Genomic DNA, 23843 nt, shown 5'->3' with positions numbered 1-23843 from the left:
AAGCGAGTGTGTGCATTACTCAAATATGAGTCACGACAGAGAACAGAAGATACTCAACGGGTCTCTATACACAATCTCCTAGGTATGTTTTTCCGAGATGGAAATTAATACTTCAATATAAAAATCTCTATCTTCTATTGAAAATCACTCTGAAAGATAATAAGTTAGAACAAGGTTTTCCGTTTTAGTAGTGCGATTGCATCCAAAGCCATTCTCTTTTGGTTATTTACTGAAATATTAATATATCATTGAGACTGGATTACGAAGCGAACTACTTCTCACCTTTTACGGACTGTTTTGAGCGAGAACTAATATGCGAACACTTGATGAACTGGCTCAGATCTAGTCTTCTTACGTAACATATGAATAAGAACGAGCCTTAAAGGCGAAGTTCTCAATTTTTTTTCCCTTCGCGTTTGATAGATCAGGGTTGGATCTAAACAATAATTAAAAATGCAAAAAAAAAAAAATTGGAGCTGACAATTAAACTACATTGTACAATTACGTTTGCGAAAAGTATGGGGAGCATTTAAGCGTCAAGAATCTTATCTGTAGCCATCAGGGTGGAACAGGAATCATTAAAACTTTTCTGGTTATTATCCAATCAGTGGTAATTGAATTTAAAGACACCTTTTCATGCTTAAAATTATCATCGCAATTTTGAATGGGAAAAGAAAACAAACATTTCGAGCACCAATACTCAAATAATGATCTAAACATTTTCTAGTTATTTTTGGAAATGAATTTTTTAAATTGATCTCGCTTTCGCGGATCTAGTTTACACCGATAACTAAGTAATTGTTTTTTATCCTGATGTTGAATATCTTTTTTTTTTAAGATTTAGACGCTTAAGGGTGCGTTTCTTTATTAAAATCCAAAACTAGTTCGCCATCTGTATTTGAATAGAGGCACTCAAGAATTCCAGGGATTCAAAGAAAGATCGACAGTTGTTTCCTTATCTTAGCTGCTGTCTCACACCACTTAGATGTGGCAAGGTTGTCAAGAACAGGAAAGGCATGCTGAGACGTAAGGAAATGACTACGGAAGTCATTTGCACTGTACCTTGGAGATTTTTTATCAAAGTACAGCTTATTTGAAACTGTCTTTTTTGCCTTCGGCTAATGAGGAAAACTGAAAAGAGCTCGTCTTCGTTTGGCATGTTAATTGAAATTTCGCTGAGGCAATCTCCGAGAATGAAATCAATCGGAAAACAATAAACTTGGACGGCGGTGTTCTCGGCCGCCATCTTTTTCGCTGGGATACCGTTCGTATCGTAACTTGGGTTTAGAAGATAATAAGCTCTCTTGAGATATCATTCCTTTTCTCAGCGAAAAATCCTAATGATCCGGATTTTTTGTCTGGTCTCGGATTTAAATATAGAAACGCACCCTAATTAGTTTTTCGTTTAGTTGCCTTACGAATAAACTGGTATTAGGACCATTTTACGAACCGGAAATACTGGAAGTATAGGAATAAATGTCCTCGGCCCAACAACGGTTCAATTCAATCAGAGTTTTTCAAAGGCTGTTTACTTGCGATCTATAAACAACTGGAAGCCCAGATACTACGAATAATACCTATTTAACAAAGCTCTTCTATATCGAATTTACAGCATGAATGATATTACGAAACGAAAGTCCATGATCTAAATAATCGATAACTCGCTCTGAGAAAGACACATTATTTTCTGACCACCGGCAGGTGTCACAGAGGTTTATCTGCGCCGGGTGCTTAATCGTCGATTTTAAGCTGCAACGTTTAAAAAATCCCAGTGGACCGGTGGTTCGAATACTTTCAAATGAAGGTTAGTAGGCGAAGAATTAAATTATTATAACCCTTGAGTTCATTACGTTGACGACAAAGGGGAACTCTCCAATGTAAACCTCAACAGTTCTCTGTTGATTTAGTTTCCTTTGTTGAAAACTTCTCTTATTTTTCTTTTGATGTCTTTCTTTAAAAAAGCGTAGACAAGTGGATTCACCGCGGAGTTAAGAACAAAGAGTAAATTGAGGACCTGTCCAGCTTTCTTTGAGGATTTCTCAGAGAGATTGCAAGCCCGGAAACTGAGGCACAAGATCAAACAGTTTGCCACAACGTAACATCCCAGGAAAAACAAGATAAGAGCAATAATAAAACGAGCGGTGTTGTGTTTCCTATGTCTACGAATTGCCACATTCTCTCCTTCAGCTATGGAAGAGTGGCCAGACTGAAGCTGTAGTTCGATGGCAGTTGACCGGTGTGACTGAGCACGAGCCACCTTTAAGATCCGAGCAACAGCATACAAGAGGAGCATGCAGGATATCAAGTCGAAGGCAGAGACACCCGTCAATCGTAGAACTTTCCGTGCAGTCTCGGAAGTTGTAATGTACATTCCGACAAAAAGTGCGAGCGAAATTATAAATGGAGTTAACCATGCTATCATGATAACTTTATCGGGTCGTCTATTGGTTATAGATGCAATGTATTTGAAAGGGTAAACAATTGCGACATAGCGATCCCGGGTCAATGCGCAAAGATTTGTGACCGAAGCGTGAATAGCAAACCAAAAAAGTGCCATTTCTATCTCTTGGTTGCACGCCATTAGTTTGTTACAAATATACCCCGATGGAAAGACGATCACTGCAACCACAAAATCTGCCACTGCCAGAGAAAGAACAAACCAGTTGGCAGAGGAATGAAGTCGACGATTTTTTGCGATAAGAACGACTACAAAGCAGTTTCCTGTCGCTGTGGCGGCTGAAAGAGACCATCCAATGGAACCGAGAAAAGCCTCCATTTAAAACGCTGGAAAAATTGCTCCTACAGCAACCTGAAGACCCTCTAATTAAAGTTGAATGACGAGTTCTTACCTGTGTTTGAATCTATAGGATTATAATGTTGATAATAACATCTCAAATATGTTTAGTGAGGAATACAACGGCGAAGAACGAGGGACTGACTATTGATGTTTTTCTCTTCCTCTAAGAGGTTCATATCAGGAAATGCGTTTGCAAGGCGGATGGCGGCTAAGTACACTAAAACTTCATTGAAATGCAAATAAGTAGGTCAATCGAACGTCGTAAGTCGCTTTTGATATTTACTTAGAGCAGTGCTTCGTTAGTGAATCGACTGGAGGTTTTTTATTGTGGCGTAACCATTCTAATCGACCATGGAAATTTTTTCAGCTGCATCAAGTAAGGACAAAATAAAACCACGAACGAATGTCGAAAACGAAGAAAAATCAACACAAATACTAATTACTTAAGCTGAAATTAATACTAAAGAAATGCAGACTGTTTATGTCCTTTGTGGAGGAAATTGTCTATTTAGTACAAAACATTTTCATTTCAAAGCTGCTCAAGGTTTCTTTGATGGCCCGCTGCGGTCACTCAGTGAAAAATGTTACGGAAAAAATTCGACGCCTTTATTGACCGTGTGATGCCATGACAAAGAGAATATCATCCTGTCTTCACCCAATCTTTAATTTAAAGCACAATGTTTTTTTTGGATCAAAAACTTACAATATTTGTAAGGAGCACTGCCGACTGTCATCAATTACATCTTTAGGACAATATCCGTCTGGCATTGTTTGTCAAGCTTTCCTTCATTTCGGAAGAATAATTTAAAAAACAATATTGTTTACCCCTTGTTTTACAATAGAAAGAAAAAGTGTCAGCTGCTTGGTTTGCGAAATATCCGTCATAGCCAAAATATAGGTGCGATATTGGTTGCTTTGTGTCTTAACGATGTAACTCCCCGACAAAAAATAAAATCTACAAGACTACATATCTTTTTAAATGTTCTTCTTAAAAGAAAAAAAAAAAAGAAAAAAAAAGAAGTTCACTGACACCTCAACATGTAGATATGATGACATGATTTGTCGTAGAAGTCAACTTTTTCCCCCAGCAAGCGCTGTGATGTTTTCATCATTAATTTAAGATACCTATCCTAGCAAACACTCTTTTGTTTTTTATGCGCTTATTCCGCGATGGTTTAACGAAAAAAAGGAATCGCTTTCAAACGCGTTTCGAGCGGAAGCAGACGTGTTTCTGCGTCATATGTTACTAAGGAACTCAAGGCATAAGGTGTTTATAGGAATATGGTGCGCTTGACATAAAACTGTTCACAATATCACCATAAGTTATCTTGTTTGTCTTGTTTATCTTGTAACTGTGCCGACTGAAGTAAAAAAATCAGATGTATTTAAAATACTTAATTCGTTATAATTTTGATGACAGATTTCTGAATAAAATAATTATCAATTATTTCTCGTTAGTTTGCTTTTCAGCATTTTCGGCATTGGCAGACATGCGAGCAATTTTGGTAAAATTTGCTGAATGAAATTGCTCAGACACAATTTATTAAATATTTATAGGACATCGTTTTATTGCCGGTTACGCTGTTCACCTTTAGTTACTTCGCACACGATTTTCTCCACAACTTTCTTCGTTACCGTCCTGTTTAAAACAGAGGTTTAACAAAAAAATTTAAAACTGAGAACAAACAACTGAGGCCATGCACTTTTTATCGAGCAGTTGGAAAGTTAGATTGTGATTAACATAACTGAATGATTTATTCACCACCAGCTAGCAAACCAAGAAAAAAAAAACAGAAAAATGTGTCCTCTTAGACAGAACCTTTCCAGTAATGTATGATACTCGTTGTGACGCTTTGCCGTGTTTCATTCAGTGGGTTAGATCAGTTGAAAACGTTACTGTAATTTAGAGTCAATGACATAAAAGACATGCATGGTATAAATCACATATTTGAGTGCCCGAAGGATCCTTTGATTGCTCTCCTTTAAACGCTAATTTTGCTGAGCTTTACAGTTGATGATCAGTGCACAGAAAACTTGAAGACTGAACCAAAACAAATACAACAAAAACGGAGCCATTGTTAAGACTCAATAGGCCCTCAGGTGACTTGGCTGTGCATCAGTAATGAGTAACCTTTCTGTATAAGTACTTGGGGTCAGAAAAGCAATCAGCCTAACATTGTGCGAGGACAATCTTTACTTTTCAGCCATCCATTAAAGATAACGCTTCTCTTAAGTAGGAGTTTGTTCGCAAAGTTTCCTCTCTAATCTAAGCAAGAGCATACAGAGTTCGCGTTAATCATTCTTGTTTGGTGAAGTTACAAAGAAACACCCCAATCAAACTTTACTGGAAAATGACAAACACAACTGATGTGGAGGTAAAGGTAAGCTTTCAGCAATGGTTGAGTTCTTAACCATACTAGCTTAAGGGCTTAGATTTCCCGTAAAATGTTCCTTACAAGACTTTGATTAAGCTTGTTGCCCATTGTGAATGTGAATAAAAACGTGATTGGTGGTTTGATTTTATGCCCGATCCTGATCAAACTTTGTCGATATCAAACTGATATGACTCCACAGCTGTGTTGATTTTTTTGACCATGGGCACAAACATGAACGAAATCGTTCGAGATATACTTTAGCGCCACAAATTTTCTCATCAAGCAAACGTGTTCAGCGTTGTGTTTTTTTCAAATTGAAGCGTTGATTGTTTTAAATCATTTGGTATCCAGTGGAAACTTACTCACTTTTCAAAGACTGCATACGCATCTTTTTTGGAAAAAAAATTTTCCAACCATCGTTAAATTTTCATGCAATGACAATTTGTAAACGTTTGCTTACCTGAGCAAACTTATTCACTATTCAAAGATTATTGCATCTTTTTTCCATCCCCGTAGTTACGAAATAGATTAAAAAACATTAACATTATGCAAAATCGAACACGCATTTGCCGGTACTTCATTTGAGTAACGTGTGCAAATTTCAAGAAAATGTGGTCTTTACGATTTTTGCTTTCAGAGATGTATAGATATAAATTTAAAAAGATGATGATCTTAATAGTCCTTAGTGAAACTGACAAAAGTAAAACAAAAAAATAAACAAAAAAGGCATTTCCTGAAAATTTGCCATCCATCCCCCTCAACATTTTGGTTCAGTATTAAATGTGCTAAATTCGCTGAGTGAGCTGACCTCATATTAAGCAGTTAAAAATCCTACGGAAGTGTAAGATTATCATAGCAATCTTACTGTATTAAAGATTAATTTATGTTTAAACAATGAAGCTTTACCTATTAAGTCTGAGACTTATAAATTCATTTTCTTAAATTTGAACTCCACGGCGATAGAAAAGTCATTGCTGACCGGCATTTTGACGTCGGTTTGTAAACTTTTTACATAATCTGCACTGATCAATGATTATCTATTAAGGAAACATATTGCAAAAAAGGGCTTTTGGGGGTAGATTTTTTACCTATGCAAGAATGAAAATCTGTGGCAATAACTGCCTTTCGTAATATCGGAACTGAATTAACATACTGCTTAATATTTCGTATCATTTGTCCTTTTATTTCTTCAGTGTTTGGAAGAGCTTTTGGCCTGATACCTGATACCTTTACCAACTGTTGACAAGGATGCATGACTGACTTTAATAACGATGTCAGTGGTGTACAATTATATTTATTTCACTCGCAAAATCTACCTAGGGACTAAAAAGTATGAATAACTAAATTGAAACAGACAGAAGCTTCTGGCTAACATAATTTTGTTTGTGGGGTTTCTCTCCTCCCTTACCTTTTGTGATCATTATTTGTACCATCGGCATACCGCCCATGTTCTTTCATTAACATCAGTCTGCTTTACTCAGACTGAAAGAGGAGACGTCGCAGGATAAGGCGTCCAGTCGCGATCATGAATTGAAAAGGTCAACCGAAAAAAAAAAATCTTGACTGCGTCATATGGACCAAAATATTTGTGAACATTTCAGTAATTGTTAAATGAAGATTTCATTTCTGCTGTTAAACAAAGATATTCCATTTCGTCTTGTTTCTGCTCAGTTCAAGATCACATTCGGCGTCAAATGAGCCTTAAAGCAAAAGCAGGCTGCCTCACCTGAGTGTGAGTCATCGATGAAGTCGAATCTATGTGTCATATAAAATAGGCAGAAAAGCGAAATAGGTCGCAAACTTACCTCAGATCAATTGTGTCAGTTTAGGTACTATTTAAGTCAGCAAGAGTTCTTTTTGAATCGGTTTCCTGTTTTTCGAGGGAGCCAACAGCTCGTGGTTTTCGCTATAGCCTTTCTTTGTGCGATGAATCCGTCAAACGCTTTTAATTTGATAGCTGATAGGCAACAGCCAATCAAAGATAATGCGTGTCTCGGTTTATATTCCATTCAAATCAATCGTGCACCTGCACAACACAAAGGTAAAATTGCAGACTGGGCAAAGTCTGGATGATAGATAAGGAGACTGCGCTTCATCTTTAGCCAGCTAGCGGTGTTTTATTGTGACATATGAAGAACACAGTCTAAGATACGTAAACTGTGGTCTCCTTATTAAATGAAAACATTCAAACCACGGGGCCTAATTGAAAGGTTAATTATTATTATCATTTTATCTGGACTGAAATGCAAGTATTTTGCAATTCGTTCGCTATCTTAAGATTATATTTTTATACCTATCACGATAGAACTAGGCACAAACCTTTTACACATTTCCTTAGGTCAGATCCGTGTCTCTAATTAGTTTACAGATTCAAGTTAAACATAATTGCAAATGTTATCGGTGCGGTCAAAAAAAAGGAACCATCTCTTCCAAAAACAGCTTTGTTTCTCGCACCCTACTGATTACCCTCATGCCAGTTTTGTTTGCATAAGACCGGGTCGCATTACAGACGATTTTGCGGAAAATTTTTTAGTCGAGGGACTAAAATCTGTCAACACACCTGTTTTCTAATGCGACCCCTCGTTTTTGATTTTTCAAACATTTCAAAATCGGGAAAAAACATCAAAGATGCCGGTGTGCTTGGGTGAGGCTGACCAATTTTTCCAAATCTCGAAAAACCAAAAGAGCCCGCCGCCAAAGCTGTCAACAGTTGAAAAGAATGACTCCCCATATTGCGTGTAGTTCGAAGCTACAGCATGGACGGGCGAGATTTCCCCTTTCCTTACTACGGCCATCAAATGCCAAGAAGTGAGCAGTATTCCTTCCTTCAAGAGCTAGGCAACACACCCCCAATTTGGCCTGTTGTGAGTGCGGAACGAAGAAAACCTGAGAGTCACTGTCACCCTAATCGGCCGCATGGCTAGTGCGTGACTGAACACAATTTCACCGCTCAAATTTCCCCTGTGTGACTGACGCTTGCATTTTCACTTGTTGAAATGCGACCGTAAGAGCTCAAATTTTTTTTCATTTCCGGTCTAATGCAATTTGATTTTCTAGCCGATTTTTTCAAGACAAAATAAAAATTGGTCTGTAATACGACCCGGCCCTAACGCAATTAGTAGTATTACTTGTCTTCCTGGACGGGATGTTAAACAAATATCTCAATAACTCGCATTTAACTCTTGACTAATTTAATAAGTTTCCCGCGCGTTCCTGGCTGGAGAGTGGAAATGCGAGAGTCATGAGTCTTGAGAAGAGAATGCAACTTGGAATAAAATGACCCAGCCAAGAACTCGATTTAGCCCTTTCGATCCAAGTTCAGCGCTTTAAGCACCAGAGTATCCCATCTCCCAAAATTAAAGTAAAATATTAATACTAAATATTAATGGTGCGTCTTTAACAACAACACTGAGAGGACCTTTAGAAAAGGTACATTTGTTTATCTCTACCTTTCCTATGATAATTGTAAAATCATTTCAACGTCAATTTTTAATTTCGAGCAGTGATGTGCTGAACATAAAAGACGTATCTTTAGCTTTTGCCTTGGCTGATTATTGTTTGTCGTATGCATTGTTTCTAAGCAAACAATTGTGAAACTTTGGCGCGTTGTGTCAGGATTTAAAAACATACTCTACAAAAAGTTCTGTTCTTTCTTCCCTTTTGACGGGTCAAAGGGAAAATTGTTATTCATTGGCTGTATATTCATACTCCTGTTCTATCCCACTTGACAAATAACATGAGATTCTTAAAAAAAAGTTTCAAATTCCTGTTACTACTCAGTCTCGCCATGGTTACGCTTTTCACCGAAGGTTTTTTCGCAAATGAGAATTTTTATTTTCTTTTTAATGTCTTTCTTTAAAAGAGCATAAACCATGGGGTTCACCATAGAGTTTAGAACCAGAAGTAAACTAACAACCTGCCCTGCTCTGTCAGACACATTGCAAGAAGGTATGGTGAGGCATACTATGAGATAATTTACAACGGTATGACATCCCAAGAAAAATATATTAACAGTAATTATAAATCCTGCAGCTGTCTCGTTCTTGTTACTTCTGCGTAAGGTCAAGCCAAAGTTAGATCTAAGTTGTCGTTCCATAAGAGATTTCTGTCGCGATTGTGCTCGTGCAACAAGTAGGATACGAACAACAGCATAAAGAAGAAACATACATAATATTATGTAGAAAGCTGAGACACAGGTCAACCGCATAATTTTGTGAACAGTAGTGGAGCTTGTTGCGAACATGCCCAAAACAAGGGCCAATGAAACTGCCAGAGGAATCAACCATGCAACTAAGATAGTCATACGAGGCCGTTTTACGGTCATTGAAGTATTGTATTTGAATGGATGAACGATGGCGAGGTAGCGATTCCAAGTTAATGCGCAAAGATTTGTGACTGAGGCGTGCATGACAAACCAGTATAAAGCCATCCAAAATATCATGACTATCCTGTTGCAATGCGTTGTGTTTACACAGTAATAACCCGATGGAAAGAGGACGGCACCGACTGTAAAATCAGCAACTGCTAAGGAGACGACAAACCAGTTGGCCGGCGAATGTAGATTGCGAGTTTTGGTGATAAGGAAAACTACTAAACCATTTCCAGTTGCTGTAAAAATAGAGAGAAACCAACCAGTAAAATTCAAAATGTTATCTGTCATTTCAAAACTGCCAGGGTTGTATTTCAAAGCGCAAGAAGAGTATTAAAAGCGTTGCGAACGGAAGAAAGTTCAGAAGAAAGGTGTCGGGGAGAGGACGATACGATCGACGTGTTTTCAGGCCTAACAAGGTGTTTTCCACAACTCCTTTGTTATCAGTTTGCCCTGCGAAAGTTTGGGTCGACCACCTGGTTTTGATAGATTGTTCAGTACGTTTAACTGTCGTTATTCAGCTCACGCACAGTTAAAAGGCGTCGTAAAGGGTGTTCTCTGCCTCAATGTTCTCTGTCTTTAGACCTAAGGCCGTTGTTGACTAAGGTTACGGGTAAAGTGACGTTCGCTCTCTAATGAAAGAACCTTATTATGTGCATTAATCATCATCTAACAAAGGACTATCGCCCATATGAATTGGGTTCCAAATTGTGGGTCATGTCTGGTTGAAATTTAAATTCGAAGAAAACTGAAAATTAGTTCAATCTAGACTGCTGGCAGAGACCATTAAGTACGATTGAAAATAACGTACCCGAGGACAAGACAAAAAAAATTGAGGTGACTTCTTATTTATCGATGAATAAACAAAACGCATACAAAGGTTAACGGTTTTGTATGGGTGATGCAGCTGTTCTTTTTGTCTTGGGTTTACAGCCGTTCGGTTAGTTCGGTAGGACCTTCGTTCGATAATCGACAGTCATCTTTAACATCTTCTTGAATATATCAAGAGGGTTAAAACGAAGCAAATCGTCTGCTGTGGGTCCTGTGAAACCTTGAGGAAACAATGACCTTAAATCCTAAGATCCTCCTTTGTCAGCAAACAATAAAATAATAGTCGACAATTTTCCTAATTGTTCGTTTTCTATCTTCTACTTTAGCATTGACGCCATAATGGGAGTTTTCGTACTTACAATGCTGCTTGTTAAGCAGAACTGCTTTGAATAAAACTGAATTGATTTTCGGGATGTGGGCCTTTTAGTCAATTCGTCGAGATTAATTATGCAGTTTTGAATATCTGCAAGCTTAGCACAGTAATCACTTGTATGAAATGGACACCATAGCCGTTGACTGGATTTAATTAGGTATCGTTGTTAATAAAGTAAGAAACCTTTATTTCAATAGGATAGCTCCTTCAGTTTTTGCACAAGATAAGGACTGCTATCCATAGCGGCCCTACATATATGAAAACTAAATTGACTAGAAATATTAGTGAATATTAACCGTACCTGTCGTGTACATGTTTATGTTTTTCCTGAGTCGGGCTAATATTGCTAATCTCTTTCTAACCTTACCGATCAAGTGTTCAACGTGCGCATTCCACGTAAGCGATGCATCGAGAACAACTCCAAGATATTTATACTCAGAAGCGCTACTAAGTGCTTTTTAATCAATAACTACAGAGAAAGAAGTAGAAAGTGCCAGCCTGGGGCCAATGCCAAATAACAGACACTCCGTTTTGCTCTTATGCATAAACAAATCATTATCTTTGAGCCAATTATTTACCAGTGCCAATTCGTTTGTCAAAGTGTTCACTATTCCTTGAGAATCAAAATTTGGCATTCAGTTAAAACCTTGGAGAGATAATTTATAAACAAAACAAACAATATCGGACCTAAAATTGATCCTTGGGGGCGTAATTAGACTATAATCAGGGGTCTCTTTGCCAACGCTAACAACAATTGCGTATTAAAATATCAATTAATTTACAATTTTGTAAAAGTAAGCGACCAATGAGGTTTTATTAAATTCTGCTGTTTGCTACAATTGACGAAATCTACCGAAACTTCCCACGCACCTCAATATAATAACTGTAACCACAAAAACACTCCTAAAAGTATTTCTGAATTGCACTGGCATTATTAACCCTTACGCTCCAAAGATCTCAAAAGCAATTCTCCTTACCGTTTGTCCTACAATTCGTAATAAGTAACTTTGGAGAATTTGGTATTGGATCAACTAATATTCCAATTATTGATAATTTTTCTTTAGTCTTTTAACTTTTCTTTTTTATGTAGTGTTAATTTTGTAAGGAGAAATCACGTCTTGGTCACTCACGAGAGTTAAGGGGTTAATGTGGTAGCCTGTAAGCGCTTGCGGACCTGGGTCTTTTGCATCGAATCAACTGCAACATGGAGCGGTGGAAGTCTTTGTTCCTGAGAGAGTAAACTATAGGATTGATAACGCCATTACTACAAGTCAGCCACACACTAACAACCCCAAGTTGTCCTACAACACAGGACTGACTACCGATAGCATAAAAAATTTCCAAAATTAAAACTGGCATCCACACAATGACCAGAAACATAAACACAAAGGCAACAGTTTTTGCCATTTTAACTTCAAGTCTAGTTTCCGTGACGGTATCAGAACTAGTGGCAGTTCCGGGATGTACCTGACCGCGTGACAAGAGTTGTTGTCGGTTCTCCACTGCCTTCTTGTATATTTTGTAGTAAAATGCACTAATCAAAAGCAGTGGAAGAACTATGTGCATGGCCAAGAACGCGTAATAAAATTTGAAATTAACGTTCCATTCATATGTTTCTTCCGTGATTGGCTCAAAGGCAAAAAGACCCATTAATACTACGATAGTTACAACGTAGATCCAGACTAATCCAACGATCACAAATGTTCTCCGCCATGAAGCAATATCCCTGTATCGTACCACGGACATCACTGCTCTGTAGCGGTCTACTGTGATAACTAGCAGGGTGATGAAAGAACCTGCTATTGAGAATAGCCATACAGAGTTAAGAAAATTTGTTCCTGTGGAGCCAAGTGGCCACTTTGGGTACGACCATACATATGTCATCTCTAGTGGTATCAATCCGATTGAGATACTAATGTCTGTTAACGCCAAACTCAAAAGATAGCCATTTGAAGGTCTTCGTAGTTTTTTGTCGATGCTAATCACGATGGTCACCAAAACATTCTCGGATAAAGACAGCAAAAATGTCGCAACAAACAGAATGGATATGGGAATCCGAAAACTTAACTCGAATATGCACGCTTCTGTGTCGGCAGTTTCTTTCGTCGAGCCATTCATCGTCCGCATCGAATTTTCTTCCGCAAGAGCAGCTGGAAAGATAACATTAGGTAAACATTCTTGCCCTGATATCGTAAATGTGAAAGAAATACCATTACATATCGCGAATTTTTAAGATTAAGAGAGGCTAAGATCTGTAATAGCTTTCAAGGCAAGATTGTTTCACTTTCCGTTGCTCATGCAAAGTGCCCGTTGACTTCCGCTATTTCTCAGAAGGATATTAATAGAACTCTTTCCGCCTCAGAAGAAATATCTGTCAGTTGATGTCACGGTTTGCGGAAGTATTCACTTCAGGAGAGCAGTTCCCGCATAAAAGCAGAGTATTATAATGGGACACTTCTCCCAATTAACTAATGACAAATACCTGTAAAATGTCACGTTTCGTTAATAAAAAATAGTACAGAACCTGTGTGACATACTCTAGTGTGACAATACTTTACGCATGGCGCAAAATTTTATGACTTGTGAATACATTTGTTTATTACTGTAGAATACGAAATTTGTAGTGAAACCAAAAGTTCACGTGGATGACTCACATAATAATGGTGTTAACTTTTATTTAATTTGATAGAAAAAATTGTTAAAGAGTAAATTTTAACGACCTCGTGGACCAAAATACTTGTTCAGAAGTACTAACCTTTGCCAATTCTGCGAGTTCTTCTTACTAATTATTCAACAATTAGAATTAAAATTGCAATCTTAGATAATGTGATGCAATGTAAGGTTCTAGAATGATCTGAAATATACTTAAAAACAAACATCACGCAGCGTCAAGCTACGTCAGGCAACTCATAACTGAAGCATTTGCTCAATTGACGCCGCATGACGGGGTCCTACCGATTATCCTTACATCATTGATCAAACGCTTTGAGGGCAACGCTCTCCTGAATGTAGGCTATGTTGCTTATATCTGATAAACTTCTGGGCGATTTGAGATAACTTCGGTTTTAAATGTGATAGATATCCTAAGGCCACTGAAAGATTACACTCTATCGCTTTTCCTTTTACATTGAATGGGCAGACAATTCACTACCTATCCGTGCCTCGCTAAATCACTTCTTTGGCTTTTCGATTACCATATGTAAATTTTCTTAATTTTACTTATTAAGTTGATGAGTTTAATAGGGATGACCCTTATGTCATTGCGACTGAGTAGCTGGGAATAATAAAGTGATGTAAAACGCTGTGCCAGGAATTTTTTTTTAAGGGAATTAGGAAGTAATATATCTCAGGATTCATTTCGCGAATAGGCTCTCTATCCCTCGCTGTTAATGTCAAGGTACTCTGGATAACAAGCTAATCATTGAAGGTTCTTTTAACAATAGGGATAATGTTTGGCTTGAGCGTTTAAAATTACTGAAAGATAAGCAGTTTGGAACATTTTCCGGCTGCCAATAAGCGCGTTGTAGCATGTAAACAACGTGAAACATATCCGTTGACCCCTTTCAAAGAAAGGAAATGCCGCGCTCAGTCTAAAAAAAAGAGCATTACGTTGCTCGATTGCTGGCAGAAATATGGCGGAGACTACATCCTCAGAACGAAATACCAGAGGCAATTTCGATGAATTTCTGAAAAAGATACAAGAAAACAACAACGAAGAGATAGATGACTTCTTGTTAAGTGGGAATGAAACGGCGATAACTGAGGCGGAACAGAGAGGGGACGATACACAACAAAATCTATTGACGGAACTCGAACTAGCTCTCCGAAAGAGTGACGTCGTTGCAGTCTGGCGACTTATAGCTGATGCAGAGGAGAGCGAGATCAAGAAACTTGCTGCCTTACGGGTTGCGGAAAAGGTGAAAAGGAAAGAAGGAGAGGGACTTTGTACGATCCTAAGGGACTCACTGAGCTGGATTCTCACATTTCAAAGCGACGATGAGGGCCAAGAGACGGAAGCGGGAGGCGAAAATGTTCACGAGAAAGCTTGGATCAAAATTCTGACTAACCCGTTGTACATGTGTCTCGAATGGCTCCACAAAACATCATCGGCTGAGAATGAAACAGAGACTGTGGATATCATTAAAGCTGCCCTCGAAAATGCTTGCCTTTTGGAAAAAATTGCTGCAAACGAAAGTGACTACGACCGGGATGAGTACAGGCAGAGGGCAATGGAATGTGAGAAATTTGCCATTGACATCGTAGAGCAAATACGCACGTCTGATTCAGGAAAGCTTTACAAGATTATGGATATTAAGGGAGATGGCCCCTTACTGAACGGAAATCACGAAAATTTCGCTGAGAGTCTGAGTCTTCTCAAGATGGCCGCTAATACACAGCGCAAAATGGTGAGAATTGTAAGCTTAGAAGCAAGATCCAATCGCATCCCTCTGCATTATCTTTGTTTGCGCTTAGGGGCAAAATAAAAGCAGCCTTTGTTTTCGTTGCGTGGAACGTTTATCTGTTGTGAATTCCCACAAACTGTGAGGCCAACATGGCGCAAAAACGGGCACGCTCGTTGTGTCTGGTAAAAAATTAGTTCTATAGGAAATGATTGCTCCAGATGTTAAAAGACCAGTGCACGGTTTCAACCATTTTGAAATTTAAGTTTGAAGCTGGGATGGTAAAAATTAAAGAGCATCGGTCACTTTAACTAAATGGACTGTGAGATCTTGCCAATCCTGAAAGTTTTATTACCATGCAATGCAACTTATAAGGGACTGATTATTGGACAGATGACTCATTAAAATAATCATTTTTAATTGAAATATATTTTCACTAGAGGTGATCCCTTTTCTTCGCAACTTCGAATACTTAATAAGCAAAATGTCAACATTGATGTAAGCAAAAATGCTTCTGTAATCGTGTAGAATTCTAGTGTTTCATATATTGAGATTACCTGGATTATAAGAGTACAAATAGTTTGAGTGATTAAGTGATGTGCAGTTATTTGCATTAAAGAGTCATGGTTTTTTTCTCTTTCCAGTTCGTAACGAGCCCCAAATGCCAGCTCATTCTTGATGAGGTCGTTTATCATGAGTGGCCCATGTGGCAGAGTAAAGGGCTGGCCGTGAAGACCCTGAGGCTTCTCTTTCACTATCTTTTTATCATATCTTTGGGTGTTATCATTTACCTTCCCTTGCGGCTTATACTGAAAGGCTGTCTCTGCTGTAAATCAAGTGACCAAGAGAGATGCTGGAAACTTAGAAGGCTTTTCGAGCTTCCATACTCCAAGTTCATCAATCAAACTATGTCCTACTCAGTATTTCTTTGCCTGGTCTTCGCCTCAACTTTTCACAGTAAGTTTATCACTGATGGGACAGGCATGTCGAACATAGGTAAGTCACTTTTGTTGCTAATACTCGAGTGATGACCAGTGACAGCCTATTGTCTCATGCCATCTTATAAGATGGCATGAGACAAATGCCTAATTAGTGCCCAACATATTATAATCAAAGCATATTCACTGCAACAGCACAATTATTATGTGCTTGCAATTCAAGGAACCGGTTTTTTTGCAATCAGCAAATCAAAATTTATTTAATGTTTTTAGAACATCCAAAATTCTTTTTTAGGTGGGTTCAAGGCCATCTTAAATGAAATTAAAGCCAATGCGGCCCTGAACCTACTCTACAGATGTTCAATTAATCTTTTAAAGAATCTTGATATACTGATTGAAATAACATAACAGATGTATTACGACCCTTGAGTTCATAGTTCATAGTTCATAGTTTGATAAACTTCAGTTGGCTTTTAATTCTGACGAAGACTCCCTAGTTTTATCTACTCATGAGGCATAATGTGCATGGATGTGTGTCAGTTTCAATGCAAGAGTAGATAAATTTAGTATGCCAACAAAATATTTAATTGATTTGCTCGATCTCATTTACAGAGTTGGCTGCTGTCGCTTTTGTTGTGGGCCTTTTGGTTCAGGAGGCAATGGAGGCCTACAGGCAAGGTGCCTCAATTTACTTTTCAAAATGGTGGAATGTCGTAGACACATTGATCGTTTTAACATTCCCGCTGGCCTACATAGTTTGGTTTACTGCGTGGTTTCGTTGTGGCGGTGTGTGGAAACCAAGAGAGGCTGCGTTTATAGTGGCTGATGCCATTTATTCCACAGCATCTGTATTGGCCTATTTCCACTTAGCACACATCTTCCAAGTTAATTCAGTGTTGGGTCCATTACAGCTGTCACTTTACAGAATGCTTAAGGACGTCCTCAAGTTTCTTGCCATTTTTTTTCTACTTTACATAGCATTTGCTACAGGCGTAATCAATACATATTCGTATTATGTGGTTTCTCAAAAACAACTTAAAGAAGATAAGTACCCAGCAGTTCCCCGATATGGCAAGTACGTATATAACCCTATGAGCTCTAATTAAACTTAATAGGGGGCGCACGTAAGCTACTAATTTACTTTACAAAAGCTTGGAGGACGTTTAGTGTAGAGGCATGAAAAGGAACAACCTTGAGACTGTGAGGACAAATGAAGAGCCCACTATTATTGCTAAACATTTACTCCCATTAGAGTTCGGCAATTATCTATTGCTCGAGTGATAAGAGGGGGGGGGGGGGAGGGGGTCGAAGAAGTTTGGTTGTGTCACGTGAAAAATTTTCCTGATCCTTCCCTCCCTCCTCGTTGGCAGCTAACTGGCAGTCAGTTTTCAATAGCCCCCCCCCCCCCCCACCATTACATCTTGTTGGCCACGATTCATCCAACCTCCGTCACCCTGAAGACCATAAGGTCCCCCCCCCCCACAAAAAATATCCTCACACCCCTCCCCCTCCCCCTCCCCCTCCCCCTCCCCCTTCCCTAGGCAACAAATAACGACTGGTTCCTAAGCAAGGTTAATCTGGCAGTTTCACCAGTTTCACCGGTTGTCACTGGGCAGAGAACATTAGGCGAAATTGGGTTAGACTAATGACACCTAACTCGATATTTTTATATTTTAACGTAGCTACACTGAGGCTTTCATTGGAATGTTTTGGTTGTTACTTGGTTCGGTTGAAGATGACGAACTTAATGTTGAAGATCCAGCGTTTCATCTGACGTCCATTTTCGGGCGTATTTTTATAATAGGCCACGCGATTTGCACAGTCATAGTAGCTTTAAACATGCTGATCGCGATGATGAACAACTCTTTTAACAGAGTTATGGTGAGTCAACGTTTCTTTGGTAAGGATCATATTTAGCGCTGGCTTTAATTGATCCTATTCACCTTATACACTGTGATAATGTAGCTGACATACTGGATTGTATTTCATGCACGTTTAAGACTTCACCAGCTTGTGCTTCGTGTTCAAAATACTCCCCAGAGAAAGAAACTTCTTGAACTGCAGCTAAACCTTTAAAGATGTTTCTCGTTGTTTTGGAAACTATTGTTAGTTAGTCATAACTACAAGGTCCTATGTTGTGATGTGGGAATTATTTTAATGAGTAGTGCTTCGTTCAGTGATCACTCCCTTGCAACAACAAACTGCTGATGCTTTTTTATGATTGGTCAGTTTTTTCTACGGCGCTTCTCGCAGTGAGTTAAACACTTGTACACTGTTGTGGTTGACACCTGATAAGTTTACGATCTTAAACACTCTTAATATCTTCTGTAGGAAAATGCAATCGTAGAGTGGAAGTTCTCAAGAACTCAGATGTGGCTGGAATGGATCGACAAGGGCAATACCATACCTGTCCCATTCAATACAGTCTACTATATTCTCTACATTTTCTTACCAAACTTCTGGAAAACTTGCTACAATAATCGGCGCCAAAACGTGAGATAGTTTGTTAATTTGAATTAATTATCTCTGCAGCATTTTTAGTGCATTTAAAGGAACCTAAGAATCACATTTGCTAATTCGCTTGCAGAGCTTTCATATAGAAAAGAAACAAAAAAATCATCGGCGTATATAACAAAGTTGAATCTGGGAGGGACATTGTACTAAACACACTTGTTAAAACCCTCAAATTATAGAATTGTAGCTCTTTTCATATAATGAAATGGAATAAACGAACGAAAGAAGAATCAAAAGAATGAATAAATCATTTTGAAAATAAATTAAATTAATAAATTTAAAGAAATGATCGAGTGCCGTTCAACTATCATGCAGATTAGGTGGTCAGTGCACCGATTGTTTTGCCGCTGACCAAGTTCATAACACTATCCGTACCAGAAACCTAGATTTCTGTCTTTGTGATGATCGTTTTTATTTTTGTCCTAATTTTACTCTTCCATCAGGTAACCAGGGTGGCCAGGTTAGCCAAATGTGAATGTATTGAGACTATAAACCTGAAACGCTTTACATTTCCTCTACATTTCCTTTACATTTCCTGATTACTTGCTATTTCATTTTCTATGGCGGCGAAGAGAGGTAAAAACGGTGAAAAATTTAGCCAAATGTCTCCTCTAGAGCGTATTGAGACAGTAAACCAAATTACATGGCTCAAATTAACTCTATAATTCCCAAGATCTCATTAGTAATTCTCTTTACTGTCTGACATACAATTTTTATGATGTCAATTTAGAGAATTTGGTATTGGATCAACTAATAATCCCCTAATTGATATTTTACTTTATTCTCATCACTTCTATGCTTGATATTGTATTGGTATTGTAAGGAGAAATTCTTTCTTGGTCACTCATGGGAGGTAAAGGTTTAAGGCTTGTTCCTCGTTTCTTCGTTACTATTGTATGCAGCACTTCACTTTACATTTTTGACTGCACTAAATTTTCCTCTTCTTTAGGTGAGGGGAGGAGACAGAAATAAAAGAAAGGTTAGCCAAATATCCTGTTGCGAATGTATTGAGATACTGTTACTGCTACATACGACATTTTACTTTACATTTTCTGAATGCTTAACTGATACTTTTAAAGGACGAGAAAAGAGATGAAAATAATCGACAGGCGAGTTAAATGTCTCCAAAGGATTGATTTGAGAAAGAAAATCTTAGACACCTTAATACTTTGCTCGATATTTTTCGACCATCTTCTGATTTGTGAGTATCTCTTTGTTTCAGACACGCATGCAGGTAATGAACGGATTAGTTGTGGAGTATCTTATTGATCGCTACGAAGATAAATGGAAGGAGCCCACGGTAAAAACAGGAGCAACGCGCCCTTAAACGCAGTCCTTTTCCTCGGTTTTCGTTCTTAAACAGGTCAATACTGAAGTCTCTGGATTTAGATATACACTAGCATTCATTTGGTGCCCGGATATTTGTCCGCGGACATTATCTGATTTGAGTAGCAAGCAGTTCAGGGGAGCGATACTAGAGAAAACATGTGAGCTTCGAGGAACAGATAACGTCAATTTTAAAGAAAGACTTCCATCGCATTGGAACATTTTCGGTCACGTCATGCACGTATTAAAACCGATCGCGTGTGAGCGAACGTATGTGATGGATTGAAATCAAATTGCGATGTCGGAAAACTGTTCGCATTCCGCAATCAGATAATGTCTATGAATGTAAGTAGCATCATCATCATTTATTTTATTTAAACACGGTCAACTCATCAGCCTAAAAAATACATATCACATACGCTAGAATATTTAAAACTCAAACTATATACTATAACACTAAAAGCTGTTTTCCGTGAGTGCCGTGCGTTAGACTTAAAGAATGTCATTGATCTTACGTTTAAATACCCCCAGAGACTCTGTGTTCCTTATATCGCATGGTAGACTGTTCCATAATGTGGCGCCATTGTAGCTAAAACTTTTTCGGTAATAATTTGTGCGCGGTAAGGGAACATCGAGCTTGTTTTCAGAGTCCCTGAGGTCATAAGCAGAGTCACGCCACGTAAACTTTGAACACAGATACTCTGGAGCTAGCCCGTGCAGACATCTAAACATCATGGTGGCTTTGTGAATTTCCTGCTGGCGTGTAAGATTTTTCCACCTTAAAAACTCGAGTAGCTCAGTTGCATCAGCATCATAGTTAGAGAATGTCAACACACGGGCTGCTCTATTCTGCAATTTCTGCACTTTGTCTTGTAGCGTTTTCCCACAGTTACCCCAAACAATGTCACAGTTATCAAAGTGAGGTTTTACTAAGGCTTGATAAACGAGATGTATGGTTGATGCTGGGATCAGGTGCCTAATTCGCTTTAGGGCCCCGATACCAGAGGCGATCTTTTTGGTTAATTTTTCGATGTGACCTGATGCCAATCGAGTTTATCGTCTATTATTACACCAAGCGATTTCGTAGCTGTAACCTGGCTTACTTGAGTATTGTTCATTGTAGTTGTTGGTGAAGCCGTGAGAGTATTCAGTCTCTGCCTCGACCCTATTAGCATGAATTCGGTTTTGGTCATGTTCAATGTAAGTTTGTTTGCTTGTAGCCAGTTGAAAACGTTTGCTAGGTCTTCATTTAGACAAAACTGAACATTCTCAAGATTACTGCCCGCATATGTAAGGTGCGTGTCGTCAGCGTACATTCTTGGTTTACAGTTTGATAAGCAATTTGGAAGATCGTTAACATATAATAAGAACAATAATGGACTGAGGATGGTCCCTTGAGGGACGCCGTATGTCAGTGAGTAGCTATTGGAAAGCGACCCGTTCACAGAGCATTTTTGTGTGCGGTTTTCTAGATATGACTGAAACCATTTGAAAGATTTACCATGTATACCATAATAGTTTAGTTTCGATAGAAGAATCTGATGATCAACAGTGTCAAAAGCTTTCTTCAAATCCAGAAAAATCACTCCATTGATTTTCCCGTTATCAATATCATATGCCCAAGAATCTGTCGCTTCCAACAAAGCTGTTACAGTTGAATGATTAGCACGAAAACCTAACTGGTTTTGACATAGAATATCGTGCTCTTTCAAATAGGCATATAACTGTTCATAAACTATCCTTTCAAACGCCTTCGCCACTATTGGAATCACCGATATTGGGCGGTAATTGTTTACATCACCGCGGTCACCCTGTTTATAAAGAGGGGAAACCCTTGCATATTTCCAGTCATCTGGGAACGTCCCTTGGTTAATAGATTGATTGAAAATATCACATATCAGTACACAAATAAGATCAGCACATTCCCTGACCAACCTAGCAGATATTTTGTCAAGGCCCGTTGCCTTTGACTTGTCTAGTTTATTTAAAAGTGAAAATACTTTATTTGGATTGGTGGGTTGGAGCTTAAATCATTTATCTGTAGCGGTAAGATATCTTTGATAGCCACCACTATCGCGATTTATCTCACTAGCAAGTTTGGACCAATATTAGCAGTGGTTATTGAATTCGTTTGATAGCTCCAACGGATTAGTTATCGTTAATCCGTTCACTTTTAGTGACGCCACTGACGTTTTCCCAGATTTTCGAGAAGTTAGCTCGTTTATAGTCTGCCAGGTCTTTCGGGAGTCGCTGGTGTGCTTATTAAAACTATTTTGGTAATAAACTAGCTTAGCTGAGCGTATTTGCTTATTGGTTATATTTCTTTGTTTCTTAAATAATGCCCAATCGTTAGGATCATTTGTCTTGCTAGCTTTGATTTTTAATATGTCTCTATTATGCATAGAGTCTTTCAATTCAGAGGTAATCCATGGAGAACTCCTTGAACGAACACGCATCGTTTTCAGTGGGGCATGTTTGTCAGCAATAGCTAGAAATGTACATTTCCATTGCTGCCACATCACGTTTGGGTTGGAAGACTCATATACATTATCCCAACATTGAGATAGGATGTCATAACGAAAATTTTGACTATCGAAATTTCGGAAATTTCTATATGTAATAGAATTATGCCATCAGACATTCCGTTCTGGGCAAGTTTTCTATATACATACACCATGCTATGATACGAGTAAACATTTTGTGACATTTCATGACATTTCGTATAATGTAGCTATGATCAGCGGAGTATATTTTGAGCCAAATAGAGGCTATTGTGCGTTTTCTTCTCTGTTTTATCCGAGGATTTTTGAGCACCGTAATATTTTTAGCAACAAATCGTGCATGAGCGAAATTAATTGATGATGATTTTAAACATTCCCCAGAAAAGAAATATATTGCTTAAGGTTAGTCTTCATTTGTAGCCGGTCAGACAGTTAAAATATCTATATTTGGTGTTACCAACAATTAGTTATCGGAATTCAAGCACCTAACATATCAGTTTTTGAATGACAGTTACAAAGATATGGCATGTTTAGGTTACAAATAGAATAGAAATTATTTAATTTTTGTAGAGACTAAACTACTGACGACGATATAGGGCAGTTGTGTCTTTATATCTACATGTGGACCATTTATTTTTAGCATAATATTATACTTTCTCCATACGTTGTTAGAATATTGTAGACTAATAGGATAATATCAAGCTTTTTCCGCAGGTAATCGTTCGGCACTTTACCAGTTGGGGGAAATGCTTCCTCGACTACAAGTGATTATTAAATTTTATTAGAAAGTATTAGAGATTATTTAATCTTTTACTCCCAAGAAATCAATAGTAATTCTCCTTGTCGTCTGTCATACATTTCGTATGATGTAACTTTGGAGAATTTGGTATTAAATCAACCAATAATCTAATTGTTGATAATTTTTCTTTAGTTTCATAATTTTTCTTTTTGATATTGTGTTCATTTTGTAAGGAGCAATTATACCTTAGTCACTCATAGGAGTTCAGGGTTAATGCAATAACCTATAAGCGCTAGCTGGTCTTTTGCATCGAATCAACTGCAGCATGGAGCGTTGGAAGTTGTTGTCCTAAAAATTAAATTGTTGTCCTTAGAATAAAAAATGGCATCCATACAATGACCAGAAACATAAACACCAAGGCGATAGTTTTTGCCATTTTAACTTCAACTCTAGTTTTCGTGACGGCATCAGAACCAGTGGCAGTTCCCGGATGTACCTGACCGCGTGACAAGAGTTATTGTCGATTCCTTACTGCCTTCATGTAAATTTTGTAGTAACGTGCACTGATCTATGTGCATGGCCAGAAACGCGTCGAAAATTTCAATATAAACTTTCCATTTATATGTTCCTTCCGTTATTGGCTCAAAAGCGAAAACACTCATTGATACCACAACATTATA

The 23843-nt window shown here is 38.2% G+C and overlaps 4 protein-coding genes across 5 annotated transcripts; 1 reads left to right on the top strand and 3 right to left on the bottom strand.

The window, feature by feature from the left end:
- Positions 1–1766: 1766 nt before the first annotated feature.
- LOC113672145 (octopamine receptor beta-2R-like) lies at positions 1767–3808 on the bottom strand. Its single transcript, XM_027188423.2, has one exon. It carries the CDS (start codon positions 2774–2776, stop codon positions 1904–1906), a length of 873 nt encoding a protein of 290 aa, XP_027044224.2. The 5' UTR covers positions 2777–3808; the 3' UTR covers positions 1767–1903.
- A 4846-nt stretch (positions 3809–8654) lies between these two features.
- LOC113672136 (alpha-1A adrenergic receptor-like) lies at positions 8655–10414 on the bottom strand. The gene has a single exon (XM_027188415.2). It carries the CDS (start codon positions 9830–9832, stop codon positions 8945–8947), a length of 888 nt encoding a protein of 295 aa, XP_027044216.2. The 5' UTR covers positions 9833–10414; the 3' UTR covers positions 8655–8944.
- Positions 10415–10911: 497 nt separating this feature from the next.
- On the bottom strand, positions 10912–13705 carry LOC113672119 (histamine H2 receptor-like). The gene has a single exon (XM_027188400.2). It carries the CDS (start codon positions 12870–12872, stop codon positions 11889–11891), a length of 984 nt encoding a protein of 327 aa, XP_027044201.2. The 5' UTR covers positions 12873–13705; the 3' UTR covers positions 10912–11888.
- A 195-nt stretch (positions 13706–13900) lies between these two features.
- On the top strand, positions 13901–23581 carry LOC149047173 (short transient receptor potential channel 4-like). Of its 2 annotated transcripts, XM_089204754.1 has the most exons (7): positions 13901–15151; positions 15790–16141; positions 16696–17158; positions 17766–17964; positions 18415–18576; positions 19547–19576; positions 19820–23581. In XM_089204754.1, exons 1-7 carry the CDS (start codon positions 14378–14380, stop codon positions 19922–19924), a joined length of 2085 nt encoding a protein of 694 aa, XP_089060880.1. In that variant the 5' UTR covers positions 13901–14377; the 3' UTR covers positions 19925–23581. The 2 variants fall into 2 exon arrangements, with proteins under 2 accessions (XP_089060880.1, XP_089060881.1); XM_089204755.1 differs by lacking the exons at positions 19547–19576; positions 19820–23581 and adding an exon at positions 19041–19276.
- Positions 23582–23843: the final 262 nt, after the last annotated feature.

The sequence above is a fragment of the Pocillopora damicornis genome, chromosome 4 (genome assembly GCF_964200805.1).
Source record: "Pocillopora damicornis chromosome 4, jaPocDami1.2, whole genome shotgun sequence".
Taxonomy (NCBI): domain Eukaryota; kingdom Metazoa; phylum Cnidaria; class Anthozoa; order Scleractinia; family Pocilloporidae; genus Pocillopora; species Pocillopora damicornis.
The sequence above is the reverse complement of the archived record's forward strand: the minus strand, read 5'-3'. Positions and strand labels throughout refer to the sequence as shown.

Bases quoted from the DNA above. Each gene is read 5' to 3' on its own strand.
- LOC113672145 (XM_027188423.2), bottom strand. From the start codon at position 2,776: ATGGAGGCTTTTCTCGGTTCCATTGGATGGTCTCTTTCAGCCGCCACA.
- LOC149047173 (XM_089204754.1), top strand. From the start codon at position 14,378: ATGGCGGAGACTACATCCTCAGAACGAAATACCAGAGGCAATTTCGAT. The intron at 17,159-17,765 runs GTACGTATATAA...ATTTTAACGTAG, and splicing joins GCAGTTCCCCGATATGGCAA to CTACACTGAGGCTTTCATTG. The intron at 18,577-19,546 runs GTGAGATAGTTT...CCTCTTCTTTAG, and splicing joins ACAATAATCGGCGCCAAAAC to GTGAGGGGAGGAGACAGAAA.
- LOC113672119 (XM_027188400.2), bottom strand. From the start codon at position 12,872: ATGCGGACGATGAATGGCTCGACGAAAGAAACTGCCGACACAGAAGCG.
- LOC113672136 (XM_027188415.2), bottom strand. From the start codon at position 9,832: ATGACAGATAACATTTTGAATTTTACTGGTTGGTTTCTCTCTATTTTT.